Source organism: Lytechinus variegatus, chromosome 11, assembly GCF_018143015.1.
Source record: "Lytechinus variegatus isolate NC3 chromosome 11, Lvar_3.0, whole genome shotgun sequence".
NCBI classification, from domain to species: Eukaryota; Metazoa; Echinodermata; class Echinoidea; order Temnopleuroida; family Toxopneustidae; genus Lytechinus; species Lytechinus variegatus.
The window spans coordinates 7,785,460-7,803,812 of NC_054750.1; the positions used below are offsets into that span (position 1 = coordinate 7,785,460).

The following is an 18,353-nucleotide window of genomic DNA, read 5'->3' on the forward strand; positions in this document are numbered from 1 at the left end:
TTGACACAATGCCAATTCATCCATCAAACATTAAATCTTAAGACATATTAATGCAAGGAAATATAGTGATATACAATAATAAACAATGACATATTGTATTGTATGATGTCCAAAAGTATCTCAAGCCTTGCCTTTGAACTGCTGATTTTACTTTGCTAGCATACTGCACAGTGCAGTAGTACACTACAACGATATACAAAAATATTTTTTACAAGGGGCATGTATTGACACTATATACAGCAGGTATCTCACCTTTCTTTGAAGAATTCAGCCAGTTCCTTGGTAGATGTTTGTCCATGTTTCATGTTATTATACAAACATCCAAAGCCCTGGTTTTTCTCCCCCTGCAAAAACGAACAAATGCAAAATAAAACATATTTATGAAGTTTGATGGAACACTTCTTTTATACTACAGACATGCAAATGTGTACTGTACTTTCCTCAAGATCATATTCAGTACAGGTTTTGTTGTTTTTGCAGACAGCTGGCACACATTAACAGTATAGGTTGGTTGTTTTAGGTTTGAATTATTGTGATCAATTAGGATTAGATTAAGGTTTGAGGACAGAATATTTGGCTAATAACAGTTAGATTTTCCATTGTATATGAAGGAATTCATCACATTTACAAAGCAAAATCATTCACATGCTCAGTATGAGCTGAGTATGATAAGCCTGAGGGTTTGGACTACATGCTGTACTCCACGATGTACAAGAAAACATCTACAGGTATGACAGCCAAGTACATATTGTACAAGATATTCAATATTTAGGCCAATACACAAGGTAGCCTTGAGATGAATATTGATATTCAGTATAATCATGGATAGTATTGGCCAATGGCCCTGTGTCTAAAACACAAGCAGCGTTGCTCACAATAAAAATGCTATGGCTTTTTTTTAATCATAGTCGGTGACATTGGCGGCAAACCTGGAGGGGGTGGGGCAGGGAAGATGTGTCCCCCCTTCCTCCTTGGTTTTCAAATTGTGTATAGCAGCCTATGGAAGAGTGATATATGTATCTCATACCCCTTTAGACCAAAAGTCTCATAAAATTTTTGCCTATGGTGGGTGATGAAACAGAGTGTCTGATAAAAGAGACACTGAACCTACATGTACATGTAGGCTTTGTATCTGTTTTTTGATCTGTATTCCCTCCAGAGTAGATTATGGTATCAAACACATATGAGGTTAAATGCATATTTATATGTTTTGATTAATACATGTAATACCGATACTGGGTTTGAAAAGCCCATTTTACTATTAAACACAAATTCAGCTACAGTACACAGATTCACACCACTTTCCACAAAATAGGGGGGGGGGGTAGTGGAAAGGTGAGCCTGCAATAGCACTATCAACCAATTAAAAAAGGGGGCGTGGGACCTAAAGAGTAAGTTACCAGTAAATTATGGGTAGGATTTAGTGTTACAGGGGCACACCTAAATCTCTTAATTGATCAGTTCCAACCAAGAGGTTGTTATGGTAAACATGTTTCACCTGCTGAGGCCAATTTATCTCCCTTTTGATCAAGAATCTGTGGGTGGAATGACCATAATACACCATTAACAACCCTCTCGAGTTCATGGCAGGAATTCTGCTCTCCAAGTCCATTGCATACAAGAATAAGAATGCTTTTAAAGGTAAATATCAGTTTTGGTAACAATATCAAAATGAGTTCGTACAAAATCCAATGAAATGGCCACCAAAGTGTCTGTTTGTATATAAATAAAGAATATGTGCCAAAGGATTCTGGAAGAAATTGTGTAATTGCTTAGAAATTAGCAAATAAGCACAGGATTCGAGTCAAGCGTCGGGCACGACATTCAAAGCAATAATAATACACTGTCCCACGTGCGCTTATCTGTGTTGGTGATCTTCAGTGTGAATATTTTTCAGCGTAGATTTCAAGATTTCACAAAGTTCTATTTACGTGACTGTACCAGATCTAGATCCTTGATGATATACTGACAATTAAGCCTGGTTTTACAGACTTTCTCATTATCAAAATCAGTGTTTACTGCAACTACTGGCATTTCTCTTTAATACCGGATTCAGACTGTTGTATGAAGAGAGGAGATAATCAATCTTGTCTAATTTTTTTAAGACTGTCTGTTCACATCTACATCCACTGGCGTAGAGTGATGTATAAAATTCAAGCGGAGAATTGATGGGGGGAGGGGGTAAACTATTGTTTCATCCCCCACTTGAATAGTATGACGTCATGTATTAACGCCCATGTCCAATCTGTCTTAAAGTAGACACACGAAGAAAAATTCACGAAAGTGATGATTATAGACAAATTATATATGGATGGAAAGGTATTGTCTTTTTATACACAAATATGTCACTAAAAAGTCTTATAGATGTCGTGGAAATGCAAGAAATGAAATTATTAGACACCCTTCTCAGCCCCCCAGACCGACAATCACGCAGCCGAAAACGGTCGAGAATAATGACGTCACACAATCGACGTGCTCATCATCTCTCTGTGCATCATGCACTGAATCACCTTACTGACCTGTTCAATATCTTCCGAATTTACCGTTTTCTTCATGTAATGTGATATTCAATTTCTGTTTTTGACAACTTCAGACCAAACGTGAATCAGAACTGTGTTCCCTTGCCCGTTTTTATTGAATTGTGGACTGTAAAGACCAATTTTGTCCACTGCAGTCGTCATTGTGTTGCTCCACTCCAGTCAGTGAGTGAGTGAGTCGCTGCCCAAATAATCAAGAACTTGAAAATCAAAAGCAGCAATTAAGAAGTAAGATTTAATAAATACAGGACTGAATAGAATCTCACATGAAAATAAAAAGAGAAAAAAGAGCTGATAGGAATGGGGAAGGAATATAATTAAAAAAAAAAAATCCAGAACCAAAAAAAAAATCAAAGAGTTTCGAACCAGGATCCCCGCACTCATAAAAAAAACCTTCGTGCGTACAGATTTGTCCACAGACCGTGTCCTTATATAGACTGGGTTCATAACGATATATAAACAAAGTGCGTTCGCTGCTGTTGCCTCGCAATGCTTCGGCAATCCAACTGCAATTCCAATCATTTCGCGATCATATATTGCCGTGTTTTTGTGGTTCCTGAACTTGCTACGTAATTAAATTTCATAATTTTTATTCAGTTGTGAAGACGAATGTCTATGCTTTATATTGATAATAATATCAATGTGGTGCAAGCATGATTTCTAAGTGAAAATATGCTTTGTTTATTCACGTATATTTCTTGAAAACAAATAATTTTTTCTAAGCTAAATATCGGTTACCAAAATATGTTAAATGTGCATTTCATTTTACTGTTCAGAAAATTCAAACTTTTATCTATGTAATAAGACCAATCTTGAGAGGAATAAACTATTCTAAGAGCAAAAAACGCTGATTGGAAAGATCGTCTTCAATGGGCTGCTGTCAGCTCAGCTGCTCACTGCTCGTGGTGTGACGTCACTCAGCTGGAGCTCGCCAGAGGACGGACGAAGGCAGAAATATGCCATGAAAATAAGTCATTTTTGAGAGCTGATTTCTGCAAACTCTAATCACTATTTTAAAAGGTGAAGTTATATATCTGATTAGTAATACTTCCCCTTTACAATGATGACCAAAAAAAGTCATCATAAAATACTTTTGATTCTTCGGTTGTCTACTTTAAGGCTCAGACATATACCCAAAGTCATTGAATGTGTTTATTGTTTTCAATTGGTGTGCAAAAATGAAAACAAGGTGATCTTTGAATCACATACATGATTTCTAAAATTATTATCCTGCACAAAATGTAAATAATGGGCATACCTATAATGTATTTTTAAAAATATTTTTTTAGGTGGAAACATTGTCTTCATGGTAGCCATGTACATGTATTAGATTCAATTAGACATGTATTCTTTTAAACATCTATTCGAGAAGTGTATTTAATGATTAAAGCTATCAAATCAAAATAAGAGTTCATCTCCATATGATCATACTGTAACATCATGGGACATTGAGTGTACAGACATTTGATGTCCCAACAGGTTGCGTATCCAGACGAAACAGCGATTAAAAACAAGTCGGAAATTGTTTGATGATCTATACCATAAAGCATGTATACATGTGACCAATAGAATAATCATTTGCAGATTTCAATCAATGTGTACAAGCATTTTGTATTAATCCAAAGGTAAAGTTACTGGCTATGTTATAAAATTACACCTCCATTATTTTAATTTAAATCTAAAAAAATTCCAATTACATGTACATAATCCTTTTTTTACACTACATACACCTACATGTAGTATTTTCTGAATGATTGTCTTGAACTTTGTCTTTAACGCCAAATTCCACTGTAAATTTTGCTAGTGTAAACATGCCTCATTGCGCAAACCAACCATTTCACCCACTGGCTTATGAGCTCAGATGAGTATGTCATCAATCGATTCAAGCGCCTTCTCCAGTTTACAATTGACAAGTCTCACGGACATGAACAAATTAGACCCCATTCACACTGGTCTACTATTGTGTCTCATGTACAAGTAGGCCTGCATGTACATTGTGTATATAAACAGAAGTCATTCACACTGAAAAATGTATTCCAGAGTATAACAATTTTAATGAAATACTGTTTTCTTGTATTTCAAACTCAAACCCAAGCTCCATTTTATTTTAAGCGGGGGGAAGGGGGGGGGATAATATTTATAAACAGAAATTCCAAGTGCAAAAAGAGGAATAATTCAAAAGATATAAATTCACAAACTCACAAATTAAAAAAAAATTCATTGGCATGTAATAGTCTGCAAGCATAGACTCCATTTGGCACTTTAAACAATAACAAGTCTAGAAAAAAAAAGACTAGATGCCAAGGCTTTGTCGGTGCATGGTCTGTGTCAAATATAAGGAGTGAAAATGATTTTTATAACAATGGTAGAGCCAGCCACAGTACATGTACATAGTGAATCTAGTCTGACTAAATCAGACTCTGCATTATGCACTGTATGCAAATTGCTAAAACCAAGGGTCTGTGCCAGTGTGCCTACAGACTAGGCATGTAGTGGGCGGTCTTATAATGAATGGAAAATTAAGCGAATGAATACTATCCTGATACAACTATTCTTCAAAAAGTTGCATTTCCATCTATGATTCTTGGTCAATGCAAGCCCCCTCCCCCCCCCCAAGAAAAAAACACATGCACCCTACATAATACATCTTGCCTTGCCACACGCCCGCCCGGGCTGCTCTTAAAACAATACATCCCATCAGCACTTTCATCTATAAAACCAGCGACTCTTGCCCTTTTAGCCTGCCAATCCATTCACTCCTAAAAGCTCCCCCTTCCGATCTCCGGAGACAGGATGTAGAGAAGAACGGATCATAAACTTCCATTATGACGAAGCCACGCCACCAAAACAGGTAGTCCCCAACATAAACAGGTACACACAAATTATAAACCCATGCCATAGGTCACAAAATAAAATGGGTTATGAAAGCAAAGATAGTAGGCCTACATGTATGCTCTGTTGGATTCGGATATATCCCAGTTTATAAGACGGTATTTCCGATTTGAGTTTATTCGAACCCACCTCCCTTTTGACTTTGGTTCTTTTCCGCAGGGCCCCTGATGGGATGTTATTCCACGTGACCATGTTTAACCAGGGTCCTGTAACATAAAACTTAGCGATTGATTTCTACATATATGATTGATTGCATTGATTATTGTGCATGCAAAGAACAATAAACGAAAATACAAACCTGTACTTAAAACTCATATTAAAAAAACATGGATCTTAAAGAGAAATTCCAGTAGTTGCAGTAAACACTGATTTCATGAGAAAGTCTGTAAAACCAGGCTTAATTGTCAGAATATCATCGAGGATCTAGATCTGGTTCAGTACATAAACTGAACTTTGTGAAATCTTGAAATCTACGCTGAAAAACGTTCACACTGAAGATCACCGACACAGATAGGCACACGTGGGACAGTGTATTATTATTGCTGGAATAAAGACTCGACGGAAGTTACCAAAACTGGAATTTATCTTTAATCGGATAAAAGTATGAAAAATATTTTTTTTTTATCATAATGAAAATTATAGTTTCAATTAATATATAGAATAATAAAATAACCATTCAAATTAAATTAGTTTGGTACCCCATCTGATCTAATTTTGGAAGACTCGGATCAAACAATCTTTGAGGATTTAGTTTTTATGGGATTTTGATGATGTCATGCACTTTTTAATAGCTATGCATTCACTGATTATGTGGGATGCGGAGACTGAGACATATCATTAGAAACAATGGTTAACAGTAGACTACACATGCACTCGCAAAATTAATCAACAATTTCAAAAGGCGTAGAGATCTAGATGTTGGGAATTATGGAGTAAAAATTAATCATTTATGGTAACTGAGACTACATGGGTTGGACATTATATGAAACCATTCCTTTGGCTTTGTCATTAATATGAACAATTTTTTCAATTTGAACTGTGGCAAGAAAAGCATTCGTGTCTGGAGGCTTGATGAAATTAGATTTCGCTCGAAGTTTTATATAATTTTTGCAGGCCTCTACAAATTTGTTGTTTATCACTTGCCCTGTCGGGCAGGTGATGAACAAAAAATTTGCAAACTGCTTTCCCAATTTTTTTTAATTTTCTGCTCTTAATTATTCATTTATGACTAAAGGTCAAGAAAACAACAAATGAGAATCATGTACATGTAGTAAACACAGATTGTTGTCAGTCACAGTTCTCAGCTTTGCCATTAGGTGGTTTCAGGTATTCTCTGATCGGGAAATTTACCCCGATCAGAAAATATCAGGTACACGTATTTTGGTAACGTGAAAGCAATTTACGGGAACTTTTAGCTAAGCGTGTCGTTGGGCGCGGCGGAATGGGTGGCTGCTGGGCTAGTGATTTTGAATCTCGCACCTTGCCTGCTTATCAGACCATAGTGCGCATGCTCGTAACTTCGGGAACTTATCCCGAAAGGGTATATTTCAGGGCGGTGCGAATGCTGAAATAAGTAATGGGTATTTTTTAGCCTAAAAAAGTTCTCGTAATTTAACGGGGATTCTTGAGATCGAGGCGGTTTGAAATCACCTAATGAAAATTTTCAGGGTAGTTGGCGCCCGACCATTGTGACATGTGGTAGCATGTGGTTAACGTACAGAGTTTGGTATTAAAAAAAAAAAATCCTAAAGGCCACCAGACACATCAAGTCTGGCCTTGTATTTCAGAGGGAAAATGTTCAAAATATCATTTGATAAGTTCAAAAACATTAAAAAAATATATATACATATTATAAGTGACAAAATGGTTTGAATAGTCCTCATAGGCCTATATAATATACAAATATTCAATGTTAATGAGTGCGATCGTTCTGAATATTACATGAAATGTAAGTACATATCTATTCAACAACGTGAAGCGGAGTTGAATAGACTGCATCAATTTGCACCGAATGTAATATTTGAATGGTTGCACGAATGAAAACAATATTGAATGTTTGTTTTATAAATTCATGACTTGTAGATTTTGTCTTGACCAAGTAACCCAAATATATCAAGGGTATTTTTAGGCTTTTGAAGGAACGTACAGGGCTAGGAGTACGGTCTACTTGGGTCTATTTAACCTTTAATTTTGCTAAATATTTTTTAATCTGCACGTCGTGTATGTAGCGCAGAGATGCGGGTACACGCATGCAGTTGTTGTGAAGGCGCAACCCATACGCGCATTGTATTAAGTTTGGGAGCTATTGAACTTGCTGGAGCATGCAATAGTCGACTATTGCACAGCTGGCTCTCTTACTGGAGCGTGCAATAGTCGACTATGGCACAGGTGTTTTTGCATGCTATAGCTGATTCCTCTAAATGTCATGTGACACGCATTCATCCAATCAGCTGTAAAAGATCTATCTCCATGTGTTGGATAATACAGAATATATAGCTTTCACAGAGTTCAATGATGTTGCCTTATCAGGTATGATTAACTCTAAATCATAATGACATCACAGAATTGTGTTAGCTGCCTTGGACTCAATTTTTGTTCTTCAATATTCAATGCAAAATGCTGGCAGCTCACTAGAGATTTATTTCTAGTAGTCCTTCAATTAATGTTCAAAACCTGAGTAAGCTGGATTTTAAAATTTGCTATTGCCAATGTTTAAGGTTATGTTTACCATTCCCACCAACATCATTGTTATCACTACCACAAACCACAATACCGACATCATTACCATCACAACCAACACAATCAATATACTCATTTCCACAGAAATATTGTAGCTTTTTTTCATTAAAAAAACCCTCCAAGGTATGTATTCTCTATTAACAGATTTCACAAGGAAATGAATTTTAAAAAGTGAAAAAAAAGGTGTTATCGACCTTTGACTATTTTAAAATAATTACATAACTATTTGACAAGATACATGTATGATTGATTTATTTTTAGTGGAGTGCAGTCTATGTAATGTAGGCCTCCTCCATTACAATGCTCTTAGGGATATGAGGCCCCAAAAATCAACAAACATATTGAAAAAAGATAGATGAAAACAATTGAAAATAAGATGTGCTACAAAAGAAAAGTATTGTTGTGAAGTAAATGTACATCCCACATAATATAATGGCCTAATTCTGCACACGTAATTGCTCAGAATATTATAGGATACATATTTCGTAACTACTTCAGCTTAAAAAAAGCTTTAATAGTGCTGGAAAAATCACAATTCTAAAATCCTGAAATAATCATACAGGTCTTGAAGCCAGAATTACCTGCAAAGCTTCGAGTTTGTGCAAGTCCTTTGCACTCCCAAATAGGTTTATCCTCGAATGACGCAAAGCAGCATTTTGGGCTTTGGCAGTTGTCCGAACCATGATGAATGTAAGCTTCACTTTTCAATGAAAAGCAAGGAATGTCCGGTTCATGGATATATGAGGAATCGCAAGAAGCAGTTCTAGAGGCAATGTCTACAGTACATCTACAAAGTCAGTGTCACATTCCAGCACTTCAAGGCTCTTCATATCCTCTTTTATTTAAAATATGTTCAGGTTATCATACAGGGATGCTTATATCCAAAAAGAGATTTCCAGAACCACCAACTTTTTTTATCAACTTCATCACCAAAGAATGTCTCGCTCTGATCTTACAAAAGTTCTGTTTTGTCCAACAGAAGCAACAGATGACAAAAACAAAATTTCTCTTGACCTAATATCGAATCAATGACAAAAAGTGAATCATGAAACATTGTTTTCCCACTCCACGCTTCTCTGGACCCGAGTCACAAAAATAACGTTCAGTGAACTTGATGCGCTCGTCCCGCAAGAGCTGGTAAGAGGCCTTCGAAGGACAACCAAAATGCCAGTGGTTCACGAGTCACAACACTCAAATACATTCAGTCCCAAAGGAACCGAAGCGATTGCGGAGCCGAGCTTAGGAAGCCAGTGACTGTGCGATGTACCATGCAATGAATGTTAAGGGACAGAATCAAGTTAAATCCACAATTTCCTACTGGCATACGTCCTGTGAGTACAGAGGACTGTTGCTTCTGGCTCGGAGCTAAGCTCGATCTGTAAGCTCTCGTAATATCTAGTCTTCAGATATCAGACCCTTCTGCAAATTTGCACACTTCAATAATGTCACTTTCACTTCTGGGATCATTATGGACCTTTAACACACACAGCTCAGTCATACATGTAGGTAACATTAAAATGATAGATCGTATTGATCATTAAGAGGTCTCCTTTTACAAACCAACTGCATTTTAGCCTTGGTTATAGTTTCGTGGATTTATCAGTTCCTAATTTTGCACGTTAGAGGTAAAATATCTTTCCCCATTATTAAGTTCAAAGGAAAGGAATAGGCTTTATAAAGTGCTTGCTTGTTTGTTTGTTTTTTCTTTAAAAATGTAAATGTTATACTATATTCAATAGTAAATTACTGTCTATCTGTGTGCAACACCACATGGTCATGATTTGAAAATTAAAGTTTGAGCCTTGAAGCACATTCAGCATGTATTGCCAAAAAACGAGCAGCGTGACTTCAAATAAAATCAACCTGTTGGACAATTCAGAAAAGACTTCTCAAGTTTCCCATGATCCAGAAAACATGAAAAGTTAACACAATTGAAAACACAGAATTCATAGAATTTCACAGAATAATTTTTCAGGCCAAGAAAAAAGAACATAAGAAAATACATTGAAAGGTCATGAAAATCAGAGTAAAATGCAATAACACAACACTGTGCACCAGTGAAAAATCTACCAGGCAACCCAGTTTGCGGTGTTTATTTGTGCCTTTTCAAAGCTTTATCTCCATGGAAACTTTTAACTTTTTCTTTTAAAGGGGAATGAAACCTATGGAACAAGTAGGCTTCTGTAGAAACAGAAAAATCAAAGAATAAGAACAAAGAAATTTAGAGTAAAATCAAACAAATAATGAGAAAGTTATGAGCATTTTAATATTGCAATAACTAGATCCTCCCATTGGCAATGCGATAAGGATGTGTGATGTCACATGTGAACAACTTTCCCTTTGATGGACTATGAAATACCCCCAAAATGTCTCCTTTTGCTTTTTCTTATGGTGATACAAACTCTTTATCCATGATGTACAGTGTATCCTTTAAAAATCTGTATTACATGCCCTCCTCTAGAAAGAACACATGATCTACTGATAGATGTGATAAAAGAGACAGTTTAAGTGAAATATATACTAGTGATGGGGAAAGTTGTTCACAAGTGACATCACACATCTTTGTTGCGTTGCCAATGTGAGGATCTCCATAGCAATATTCAAATGCTCATAACTTTCTCATTATTTGTCTGATTTTTCTCAAACTTTCGTTGATCTGTTTTCTTTCATTTTTCTGTTTTCACACAAGCTATCTTGTTCCACAGATTTCAATCTCCTTTTAATAAAGATTTTTCGCTTTTTACAAAATTTTGCTTTATTTCATGGTATGTGGTTTGTACATGTACATGTCAACGAAGAACATGGAATGTGATTTTAGAACACCAAAGAACAAAGAATTTGCATTTCACAAAATGGCAACCTGGAACCCATAACACAAAGGTTAGTGATTGATAGTACGCTTGATTTTCACGATTGATTGTACATTGTAGTCAATGGAATAAATCATACATTTAGAAAATGTTCTACATTTAATACTAAGTTTTGTGTTACAGGCCCTAGGGGTATCTATTTAATTACAAGAAAATATAACAAAGTTCTGGAAACTAAGACCAGCAATGTACAGGAAGTTCAGAGCTGTAACACACAGTGGCACCATGGATGTAAGCGTTGTAGTAATTATTAGATCCTGGCTCGACTCCCAACAGATTTTTACTATGTTCATCATTGAGGGCATGTCAGTCATCTGCACGGGACTCCCACAATTACTGCTAACTTTTCCAAATCAATGTGAAAATGAAAGGAACACGTGAAGATTTGACAGAAAAATTTAACTTGATGGTGTGACATGAGAGCAGCTCTCCGAAAATTTCCATTCAAATTTGTTATGGTTCTTGATATTTTATATCTTGAATGTTCAGAGAAGTGTGTGTGTGTGCATGATTTTTATTTATTACCGGTACTTTTCATTTAGGCCTATATATTTTGAATGCACAACTACAGTGTATAAATCAGCATTTTAAATTTTCTATAAAAAAGCGACATTTTGGGAAGCACGTACCTTTTTGCATCGCACTTTTTTCCAAGATTTGTGATGTCATTTAGGATCTCTTCCTGTGTTTATTAGTATTGGTAATGGTCAAGGTAATGTAATTACATGGATAATCTCTCTATCAAGATCAAAGAAACATGAACCAGTGGTGATCACAAAAAGAAGTCAAACAGGGCCCCATCTTACAAAGAAAAGCAACTGACCCAATCAACCACAACCAGGGCGCGACAAAACCGCTTGCCCTGGGCAAGCATTTCTCCAAGTCAATTGCCCAATCGGGCAAGTGGTTGTTTTGAAAATTAGAAAACAAATAAAATAACAGTAAATTTCGATTGTGATAAATCACAATTATTGGCCAATTATTTCTCAAACCAGTAAAAAAAAACAGTGGAAAGTTGGAAACATGTAAATCAGTGGCAAATTTACTGATAATTAATATCGCCAGGTAACTCGTTCGAAGGGGATTTCCATCTTACACTCTAAAACTACACTATGCACATGCGCTACTACATGTATCTTGCGCAATTCAAACATGTACATTGTATGTAGAGGTCAGCATGCTCCATGTACATAATTATGAGTGAGCCAGCTGATTCTCAGGCTGCTCGCCTAACCTCACCTTCAAGATTCGTGATCGTTCCCAATCAACTAAATAATGAGTCGTCAGACTAAAAATTAGTGATTTTTTGTCGACACAATCAGCAGTGACTTGGTAGTGTGAAAGTAATAGCAAAACTGAGTAAAAATTAGCACATTATCCATATCTATGATGGCAATAGGAACTGATGTCACGACTTTGCTGAAAAAAGACAATGAAATATGTGTGTTCATTACTTTGATTCGCATTTGTAGTTTTTTCTTGACCTTTAAATCAAGTGTAGTACCAGCATAAAAAAAATGTTTAATAGTGGAAGAATTATAAAAAAAAAATTGGGCAAGCATTTTTTTCTCTCGAGCAAGCAAAAACAATTTTCATAACTTGCTCTGTCAGGCAAATGATGAAAATTGTTTTTGTAGAGGCATGCCACAACTATGAAAAGCCAGCAACGTCAACATCTAAACTGCATGTTTGTTCTTAGATTTCTTAGATATGAAAATATAGTGTGCTCCTAAGAAATATGACAATGATGGGTTTCCACATCGTCTACACTGATCGGATCAATCGTAATTCCCTGTATTACCTTTGTTTAAATTAAGTACAATACCGCACTGTGATGTGTAGCACTGCCTTATAAATGCGAGCCATGTGAGTTGCATTATGCAATATTCAAATCTTCACTTGCCACATGGCGTGGCTGCTGAATAGTTCTGTATTATTACATCACCCATGTACTAATCAGCACGCCACATTTGAAATTCCATGATCTTTATATTACCGGAATAGCTGCCAAAGTGCCAGTTTTAGCAGTATAAATAATTTGTATCAACTTTGTTGTTTCTTTGACGCATCTTCCAAGAAAAGTCTTATTTTATTTAACTTCTAATCATCTTGAAATTTCTAAAACTTTTTTCCATTCTGTTTTGATAGTGATAGTGATTTTTTACCTGATTGCTAAGAAAGCATGAATGCTTGTAAGCAAGCAACCAGAGGACCGACGGCTTAAGGCCCTCTCCGAAGGACCTGGTAGAGAGGATTAATGCCTTACCAAAGGGCACTAGCGCACCAAATGGGACTCGAACCCGGGTCACTGGAATACGAATCCCCCGCTCTACCGACTGAGCTATCGCGCCTCCTTTTAGCACTTTTGTTGATAAAGGAGTGTTACCTTTTAATGTCGACATGAACGTGGGGGTAGATTTACTTTCTAATAATAAGTCTTATGTTATAGGCATATTACTTGCTTTGAATATCAATTATTTCCAAACCATTGCCTTGTCGACAACTGTTGCCAATGGAATGAAATTTTACCCAAAATGTTGACAAAGAAATCTGACCTTGACAGCGCTATAAATTCAAGTTCTAAGATTGAAAGTTAAGAAAACAAGGAATTTTAAAAAGCAAACTTGGCAAAGTCTACATACATTTTAGTCAGCTGAGGGAATATTGTAGAGAAAATTACTGGTAACTAGTGCCAAATTCTGCCAGTGTTTAATAATGAAATATTGATTTCCTCTACAATTTAAGGAGATTCTGTCATTCCATTTTAATACAAAAATTCTTATTTGGTTGGATTCTTCCTCCTTTTCAGAATGTTGTTGTAGTCATGTTTCCTAAAGTTTATTGAATAGAGATTTTTCTTTAAAGGGATACTCCAGGCTGAAGATATTCATATCTCAATAAATAGAGTAAAATTCACAGGGCAACACACTGAAAATTTGATCAAAATCAGATAACAAATAATACAGTTATTGAATTTTAAAGACTTACATTATTCCGGTGAAACAGTTCTTGGCACGTCTTCATGAATATTCAATGAGCAAACTGATGATGTCATATTCCCATTTTTTCTTTTGTATTTTAATATATCTTATATGATATTAGTTTTTTTCAAAATTTTGCTACCAAGAACCAAAATAATTGGATTGACAACTGATTTAAGTGCATTAGTTATTCATTGCTGCAACTTATTTAATTATAATGAAGACACATACATGTGTATGAAAAAAATGAAACAATTATGATTTCATGTAATAACAATCCAAAAGAAAAAGTAAAGTGGGGATGTGACATCATCAGCTCACTTTATGAATATTTATGATCACTTGCATATAACTGTTTAAAACAAAAATATTGCTGAACTTTAAATTTCAATAACTTTGTTATTGGTTATCCGATTTTGATGACATTTTCAGCATTTTGCTCTGTGAATTTTACTCTATTTATTTAGATATGAATATTTTCAGCCTAGAGTATCCCTTTAAAAGCCAGTCTTAAAGAACAAAAAAGAAATAAATAATAACTTATGGATTCATTGAATAAATGGTATCCACAATCTTTTTCTTGACTTGTAAAAAAAAATTAAATCAGATCAGAGTCAGGCTCTTCTCATTTAGAGCCGTTAAATTTTTTTTTTTACAATTTCAACATTTATTTTCATTTATAATATGCTATAAATTTTGAAAAACCTCATAATAAATGTGATCATGAGTGCTATAAAAGATCATACCACACTAATATGTCACTGTGACTGTGATTACCACTCATCCATCCTAGTGCCAAGCCTAACCAGAAACCAAGGTCTGCATGGCATCTGATGGAAAAAAAAGGCATCTTGCATCGCTCCCAAGTACATGTACTACATGTTCCCGCAACTCAAGGTGAATGGTCACAACAAACATTCTCCTCACAGCAATCCCGATGCTTAAAGATCTGGAGAAGAATTTCATCATACTTATGAAAACTTAAGAAAGAACTTATCATATATTTTTCAACTGACAATTTACAACCTGGGCAATGATTATTAGACTGTGCTGTATGGGAGCGCTTACTAAGCTCAGCTTAGTAGTAGAAAAGCAGTCTAATATCAATAACTGTTTTATCTGACACGAGGTGGTTTCAAACCGTCTCGATCACAAGAATCCCTGTTAAATTATGAGACTTTTTCAAGCTAAAAAATACCTGATAATTATTCCAAAACTCACACCGCCCCGAAAGTTAATACAGGCATGTGCAGTATGGTCTGAGATTCAAAATCGCTAGCTCAGTAGCCATCCATGGCGCCCGCGCCCAACTACACACTGGGCCAAACAGTTCCCATAATGTGCTTTCTCACTGCCAAAATACCTGCAACCTTGGAAAACTTCCGGTGAAAGTTCTCGTAATTTTGACAAGTAGGCCTACCTACTATTCAGCAGGTATTTTCTTTCAGGGAGATTACGTGTGATATGCGCGTGGAAAGGCTGCTGAACTGAGCTCCAATACCAAGCTGGTTTAAGAAGAATGATACCGACAGCGTTATCGATAGCTTACGTTTCGCTGCGCTGCTGATCATCTCAAATTTACGCAAGAACTTCTCGACGACAAAACTAAAATCAAATTACAGTAAAATTTCATCACACAGAATGCCAGGGCTACTGTACAATCACTTCAAAAATCCAAAAGATTATTATCCATTTAAAATGTTAAAGGCTCTCATGATTTGCACTCACGACTCATCTTAACTGTAAAAATCAAAATCAAATTTTATGGGGATGTTTCTTCCTGTTTGCTGCCTGTTCATGAAATCATGATTTTCCCCAACGCCTGGCCTGGGTGCTGGAGTTGGTGAATGATAAAATTATACATACATGTAGGTCTAGATCGTCAACACCAGATGTGGGATGCTCAGTTCAGAAGACATTCAAAACCAGCAGTCAACACAAACTGTTAGAGAACACCCACCAACAGAATTCAACACAGCACTATACTAGTTAAAGTCACCCATATCGCAGGATCACTAATCAGAACCGCAATGCTTTATGTGATCGCAAAAGGGGCCGTTGCACACGCGCAATAGCGGACAGTCCGCAGTGTGCGTGCACAGAACTAGCTAACGGCCCCTTTTGCCATCCCATAATGCATTGCAGTTCTGATTAGCGATATACCTTATTGCCCCAGCCCAGGGCAGCATTGTCAACAATGTCTGGTCATGTCAAGTTTGAAATTAATAAATTATATTTGCAAATTGCATAGGCCCCTGGCCTAGAATATGCTTGACATGCTCGAGCACAACAAACAATTGTGTACAACGGATAGCGGAGCGTGAACGTAGCGGTCGTGTACATTTTTGCTTATTACATGACGTCATCCAGCCCCTGCCGAGAACCAATTTATGAATGAAAATATAGTAAGCATGCGCAGTGCAAGCCTTTTATTTCCCCACACAGAATTCCACCAAAACAAGTGTGCAATTCTCTATCACCTCGTACCAAAATCGACCTAGAATTTCACTTTCCCGTATTTTATATGAATTATGAAAGGTATTCTCGGAGGATCTATTTTCTCACCGATACTGCACAGGTAAGCAAATTTAGATTACTTCTTGCTTTTCCGTCAAAATCTTACGAATTAGCGTCTATATGCCATCGTGTTCGTTGGAATTTGTAGAGTCTATCGCAACGTGCACAAAGTCAATTGGCTTCCGGGTTTCGGAGCGTCGCGTGAATATGCATGAAATTGCAGAGTTTCGATAATTTTCGATCGATACCGGAGCGATCCGATCACGAACCAAAACTATTTACGGCGTACACAACATGACCGGATATCGTTATCGCTATCGATACTTCCGCACGCAGTCCGAAGGAATTATTTTTTGGACCACGTGGTCATGACGTGATCTGCGCGATTGACCAATCAGCGGTCTTCGAATCGCTGTGCGGAGACGATCTATCCGTTGTACACAGTCTATGGACAATTGTTCGTTGTGTCGAGTCAGTCTACTCACTGTCTACATTCATCGAGAAAAAGAACAGGAAACTTTGCAAGACCCAATTTGAACAGGTATGCCACCCCCCCCACCCTCACCCTATCACTTCCCGTAGGATGGGGGGTTGGGTGTCCGGACACTTTATATTTTTTAAGCCTTCTTTTTTGTCTTTGGAATACACTAAAAATATGAATTCAATAGTTGTAATCACCTCCCATTTTGTTCTTTATATTTCCTAACATTTTGTACTAACAATTTATGAAAATTCGCTTGCAAATATTTCCAAATGACTTTCTTAAATTGATCGTCCGGACACACAACCTGTCAGGACACACAACAACTGGGTATACAGTATATTCAGCACCGTTTGGTTTTGGAATTCACTCATGACAATTGACATGAGAATTTACATTGACTACGTACAGACAAGCATCCGCCTACCGGCAACATACGGCCAGATAAGGCTGCACTGCAGTACAGTGCCAGCGATGTCATTCATCATAACACGACACTTTAACATTCCATATGAACACATAAAGACCACATTTACACTCATTAAATATTATCTTCATGTTTGTAAAGTAATACAAATATGTTCCTTACCCAGAAATTTTCCGTGAATATAGTCATTTTGGTGAATTTTATAGGTCACTTATTCCGTTCGTAAGAATCTCCCCCATATTCTTCATGGGCGGCACTTGTCAAGACATTATTGACTGTTTTTGCTGAACGCAGAGGGCGACATTGCTTTTATATCAAACGATAATCATTCAAAAACTGGTTGGAAATACAAAATAAAAGATGATTTTCAGAATGCAAATTTCAATGAAAATGGAAGGAACTACAGCAGTTGCATCTGAGGCCGTGAAAGTAGTAGTGTGAAAACTGTGTGTTGAATTGACTTGGCTTTCAGCAAAAAGAATACTACAGTATATAATTGTGCAGAACTCGAATCGGGTAGGTTTGGTTTGTCGAAATGCTAAGCTTGCTGCTGCAGTTTCAAGACTATAAAGATCCAGCTAAGATCCTCTTTTTTCACTACTTGAAAATAACAGGGACGGTCGATTCCTGTCCTTTGTAGCAGTGCCCTGGATATATGCCTTTTATTAAAAGGGTCTATTCAACCTATTCAATTAAATAAGTAATACCCCCCAGCAAGAGAGCAATTTCATTCAACTATTAAGCATGATAAGCCTGCCTATTCACGTCACACTCCGAAAACAAATCAGTCAAATTTACTAGACAGGTGTATTTGATATGTATAGTCACATTTCTCACGGATTCAAGTCAGAAATAACTCTGTCCTGATAAAATACGACTAGAAAATAATCAAATATGACTAGAATAATA

At 36.5% G+C, this 18,353-nt stretch overlaps 1 protein-coding gene across 4 annotated transcripts in view; it reads right to left on the bottom strand.

Moving 5' to 3' along the window:
• LOC121424513 (F-BAR domain only protein 2-like) overlaps positions 1-17,714 on the bottom strand; it is a 121,198-nt gene extending 103,484 nt beyond the window's left edge. The window contains exons 1-2 of one of the 4 annotated variants that reach the window (XM_041620227.1): positions 17,607-17,714; positions 253-344 (exon numbers count right to left, since the gene is read on the bottom strand). In XM_041620227.1, coding sequence (XP_041476161.1) covers positions 253-344; positions 17,607-17,633 — 119 coding nt within the window. In that variant the 5' untranslated portion in view covers positions 17,634-17,714. Of the gene's footprint in view, positions 1-252; positions 345-8,749; positions 9,255-17,606 lie in introns of those variants that run through there. The other 3 variants (XM_041620226.1, XM_041620228.1, XM_041620229.1) reach the window with 3 other exon arrangements.
• Between the last annotated feature and the right edge of the window lie 639 nt (positions 17,715-18,353).